Below are 4,083 nucleotides of genomic sequence, written 5' to 3'. Positions count from 1 at the left end.
AATTTTCACTAAAACGTAAATAAAACGGCGGCGGATAGAGCAATTGAGATCGGACAAAAACCAAAAAAAGGAGAAAAAAAAATGCAATTTTTTAGTTTGTGTCCGAGTCTGATTAGTCATTAGCAAGGTTACGCAATCTTCATTTAAAGAAAACAACTTTAATGGCTAATATCTCCATTCTCGAACGGCGAAGCTGATCGCGACTTGCGCCATTCGATAGCCCGTCTTTATGTTTACGTATCCTGTAACAATTTCCCTCCTTCCAATCTTCGTGTTTTAGTTATGAATTATTTAAATTTGTTCGTTTTCCCTATCTTTTAACACGAAGGCCATCGCACCTTACACTTCTCCCAGAGGGGGGCGCGCGCGTCGTTTACAGCTCCCCTATGTATAGAGATAGGGAAAACGAACAAATTTAAATAATTCATAACTAAAACACGAAGATTGGAAGGAGGGAAATTGTTACAGGATACGTAAACATAAAGACGGGCTATCGAATGGCGCAAGTCGCGATCAGCTTCGCCGTTCGAGAATGGAGATATTAGCCATTAAAGTTTTTTTCTTTAAATGAAGATTGTGTAACCTTGCTAATGACTAATCAGACTCGGACACAAACCAAAAAATTGCATTTTTTTTTCTCCTTTTTTTGGTTTTTGTCCGATCTCAATTGCTCTATCCGCCGCCGTTTTATTTACGTTTTAGTGAAAATTCCGCACTACGATTCCGCAAAAAACCGGAAATTTGGAACGACGATTCACGCTCAACCACTGATCCAAAAAATTTGAAAATTTCACAGTGTTATGTAACCATGAATTACAACACACAGTATTTTTTTAATCAAAATCGGTGAGGTACCGCGACAAAAAAAATTGAAATACCATGGAATGGCCCTATTGTAAATATAAAACAAACTAAACAGGCTTAAAGAAGAGATAACGTAGAGTATTTTCCAGATTTTTTTATAATTTTAAAGTAATCGGGAAAGCCGATATTTGATTCGAAAGTCAAAATAGGACGACCCAATTTTAAGACGAAAAATTTATTTTACCTTTCATTCCTCAACCGTTCGTCGTACTACCATGAAATTTGGTTTTAAAATGCGCATTACTAACATCTACATCTCCTGATTTTTTCAATATTTTATTGCAATTCTAACCCATCAAGAAATCAATTGAGCCAACCGACCCGAACGCCAGATCGCCCCACTCTCCCCTACTATATTAAGCATCACCCAAGCTTGTAACTCAATCTTGTACCTTGTTAGCTGATTACATCAATGGAATCAGTAGTGTGGGGTAGGTTACCAGTTTGGCTGCGCTTTTGGGTGCCAAGAATAGAGGCCGTTTTGACTTTTGAGCCTGCACACATTCTCGACTTCTCTTGTTTTGGTCGATCGAGTTTAACTGACTCTTTCTTTATTTATATTGCATCACAAAGTGTTTGTCGCTTTTGTATTCGAATGACGTCTGACGATCAGTTAACTATACAGATATCCCTGTCGAATATTTTTTCTTGAAAATAATTCATAGCGATTTTGTTTTCCCGTTTAACCGAATTTTGCTAGTGTCAATATTACCGACATATTAACTTTAGGAAAAATTATTAAGATCTGTTGATGTGGCCGATGTTAACGCACCTTTTGGTTTTCTTTATTTTTTTGTTTTTTTCTTACTCATCACATGCTTTGTAATTAAACCATCAAGCACGAGGCGACATCCATCAGCTGGAATTTCCGCCGAAATGTACAACCGACTATGCAACTAATCGCCGTCTGATTATTTTGGGCAAGCTAAACGTTGGGTAAGGATATATTCGACTTCTTTTGATAATTCTGAAGGAAAACTAAACAGTATTTTTATGCAATTTCTACAAGTACCCTATTCTCATGTAGACCATAACACATGCCAAATAATTTCCAAAGCTTCTCCAAACAGACCCGAATACCAATAACAAAATTGATTGCCCTCAAATGAAATATAGAATTTTTTAAATAATTTTATAAGAGAAAAATTCTATAATTAATTATATAATGTAATTACGGCAAGGGGCTGGCAAGGGTGCGCTCCGATTTTTTCCTCTGCCTTATCGTGCCATTTAAATGTTAGCCGAGGTTCTCTTGATCCAATCGACGTAATTTGAAACTCGAGTGTACACGCCGGGAAATTTAGAATCAGCGCAGCCATATCCGAAGCTGGTGATGCCCCCTTGAACTCCTCCAACTAGCAAGGGACCACCACTGTCACCCTGTTGGAAAACATATTTATTTTATTAACGCTAAAAGTCATAGTTGGGGCCAATCACTTAATAAGACACATACCTGACAGGTGTCTTTACCCGGAGCGGCGGCACAAATCATGTTACTGGTAATTTTCCCGCCGTATTTTTTGTTGCAAGCTGCATTCTCCAAAACCGTGACCGTAGCTTTGAGCAGAGTTTGCGAGATGCGCCCTCCTATGTATACAAAAATTTTAATCACAAATCAATTTATAGGCGCATTATGATTTCAAATAGTACCGGAAGATGTTGTACCCCATCCGGCAATAACCGCCGAATTGCCTGCGTAAGTACCGGCCGAGGCTGGCGGAAGCTTAACGAACGCGACGTTCTTTATCGGTGAACTTAAAGCCAGCAGGGCAATATCGTTATCCTGATTTTGATTACACCCACCTTCGTTTAATAAATGTAGCTTTAATTCTTTTAAGGAGACATGTTATTACGTTCGTTTTGGAATTGTAAGAGCCGTGAACGACGAATTTTCTCACTCTTCGAGTGACGGCATTGGCTCCGCCTCTCAACGATGTTGTGTTGGCGGTCACACTGAATTTGGTGGTAGAGGCAGCTGTTTTACTATATAATGAAAGCATATTGATAAGACCTTATTATGTTACCGGTATGACTTTTAAGTGGCCAAATAATTCGTGGGACGATTATATTTTAAAGTAGGTCAATAATTCATGCAGAAGTTTATAAATACCCGCTCAAGCAATGCGCTGCTGTCAAAATAATGGATTCTGAAATCAAAGTTCCTCCGCACAAACCACCATTGAGGTTCAAGGCTGCCTGTCAAAAGATTTTTTTTTAAATAAAATATGATATACATTAATAGAGCCTGAACGCGACTTAATCGCAGTGTACGAGCGTTTACTTGAAATGGAAATTCTCCAGGGGCAGCTGCTGTTCCACCAACTATGTGATCATTTTCATCATCGGAATCACTTTCTCTTAAATGTTTCTCCTTGAACTCAACTGTGGTTAATAGAGCACATTTAAATCTCAAATAGTTTATACACTATTACACCATTTTTTTAAAATAAATTGGGTAATTATAGTAGTACTACTAGAGAACCTTAATTAGAACTGTACAGATAAATTTGTTATTACCATTTTCCAAGCCGTCGGCGACTGAAAGCGAATTTGAAAACGCGAAACTGACAAAGAAAAATAGCCCAATTTTCTGCAATAATGAAAAGAGAATAAATAAATTTATCAAGCCAAACAATTTTGTCCTTCACTTAATTTAGCCGAGTAAGGTAAAGAATGTTTCTATAAATTTACTGAAAAAATGAATCGCATTGTGATTTTTAGCGTGGTAGCCTAGACTTCAGACCTCGTGCAGGTATTATAAGCGACGAGTTGAGAATGATGCTCAACTACAAAAGGTGGTGGGTTTTATACTGATTAGCATTGGTTACATATTCACAGCGGTATTCAAAATCGATATCAAGTTAAGATAGATAGACTGCAGATCGATTTCTGCATCGTCACTGCATCTGCATTTAGCACAGCTGGGTCCGTATTTGCCCAACTGTATCCTGTTCTAGAAATGCTATAATAGAACATGATCGTTTTTTTCTATCATCAGTTGCACGCTTCTCTCCTTTTAGCGATGACCAGCTGCACTGGTTCCACAATAACATATTTGCACACACAATAATTGTTCAAATATTTTCGCCACTGGTGCCACTGGCGCCACTGATGACAAAGCTAAATGTCGTTCATCCATTGAAGGTAGCAATGTGCTGGCGGCCTAAATCTGTGGAAATCACATAATCTGAACAGCCAAAGCCAGCCGAAGTTTATGCT

The 4,083-nt window shown here is 38.1% G+C and overlaps 1 protein-coding gene across 2 annotated transcripts; it reads right to left on the bottom strand.

The window, feature by feature from the left end:
* Nucleotides 1-1,794: 1,794 nt before the first annotated feature.
* On the bottom strand, nucleotides 1,795-3,678 carry LOC124321008 (trypsin alpha-3-like). Of its 2 annotated transcripts, XR_006914102.1 has the most exons (9): nucleotides 3,556-3,678; nucleotides 3,382-3,454; nucleotides 3,146-3,246; nucleotides 2,975-3,060; nucleotides 2,718-2,847; nucleotides 2,515-2,647; nucleotides 2,318-2,451; nucleotides 2,040-2,244; nucleotides 1,795-1,964 (listed from the first exon to the last, which is right to left on the bottom strand). XR_006914102.1 is itself a non-coding variant. In XM_046783922.1 (8 exons), exons 1-8 carry the CDS (start codon nucleotides 3,571-3,573, stop codon nucleotides 2,095-2,097), a joined length of 825 nt encoding a protein of 274 aa, XP_046639878.1. In that variant the 5' UTR covers nucleotides 3,574-3,678; the 3' UTR covers nucleotides 1,795-2,094. The 2 variants fall into 2 exon arrangements, 1 of the variants encoding a protein (XP_046639878.1); XM_046783922.1 differs by having other exon boundaries at nucleotides 1,795-2,244.
* Nucleotides 3,679-4,083: the final 405 nt, after the last annotated feature.

This window comes from Daphnia pulicaria, chromosome 1, assembly GCF_021234035.1.
Source record: "Daphnia pulicaria isolate SC F1-1A chromosome 1, SC_F0-13Bv2, whole genome shotgun sequence".
NCBI classification, from domain to species: domain Eukaryota; kingdom Metazoa; phylum Arthropoda; class Branchiopoda; order Diplostraca; family Daphniidae; genus Daphnia; species Daphnia pulicaria.
Note: the sequence above shows the minus strand (reverse complement) of the source record. Positions and strands in the feature narration are given on the sequence as shown.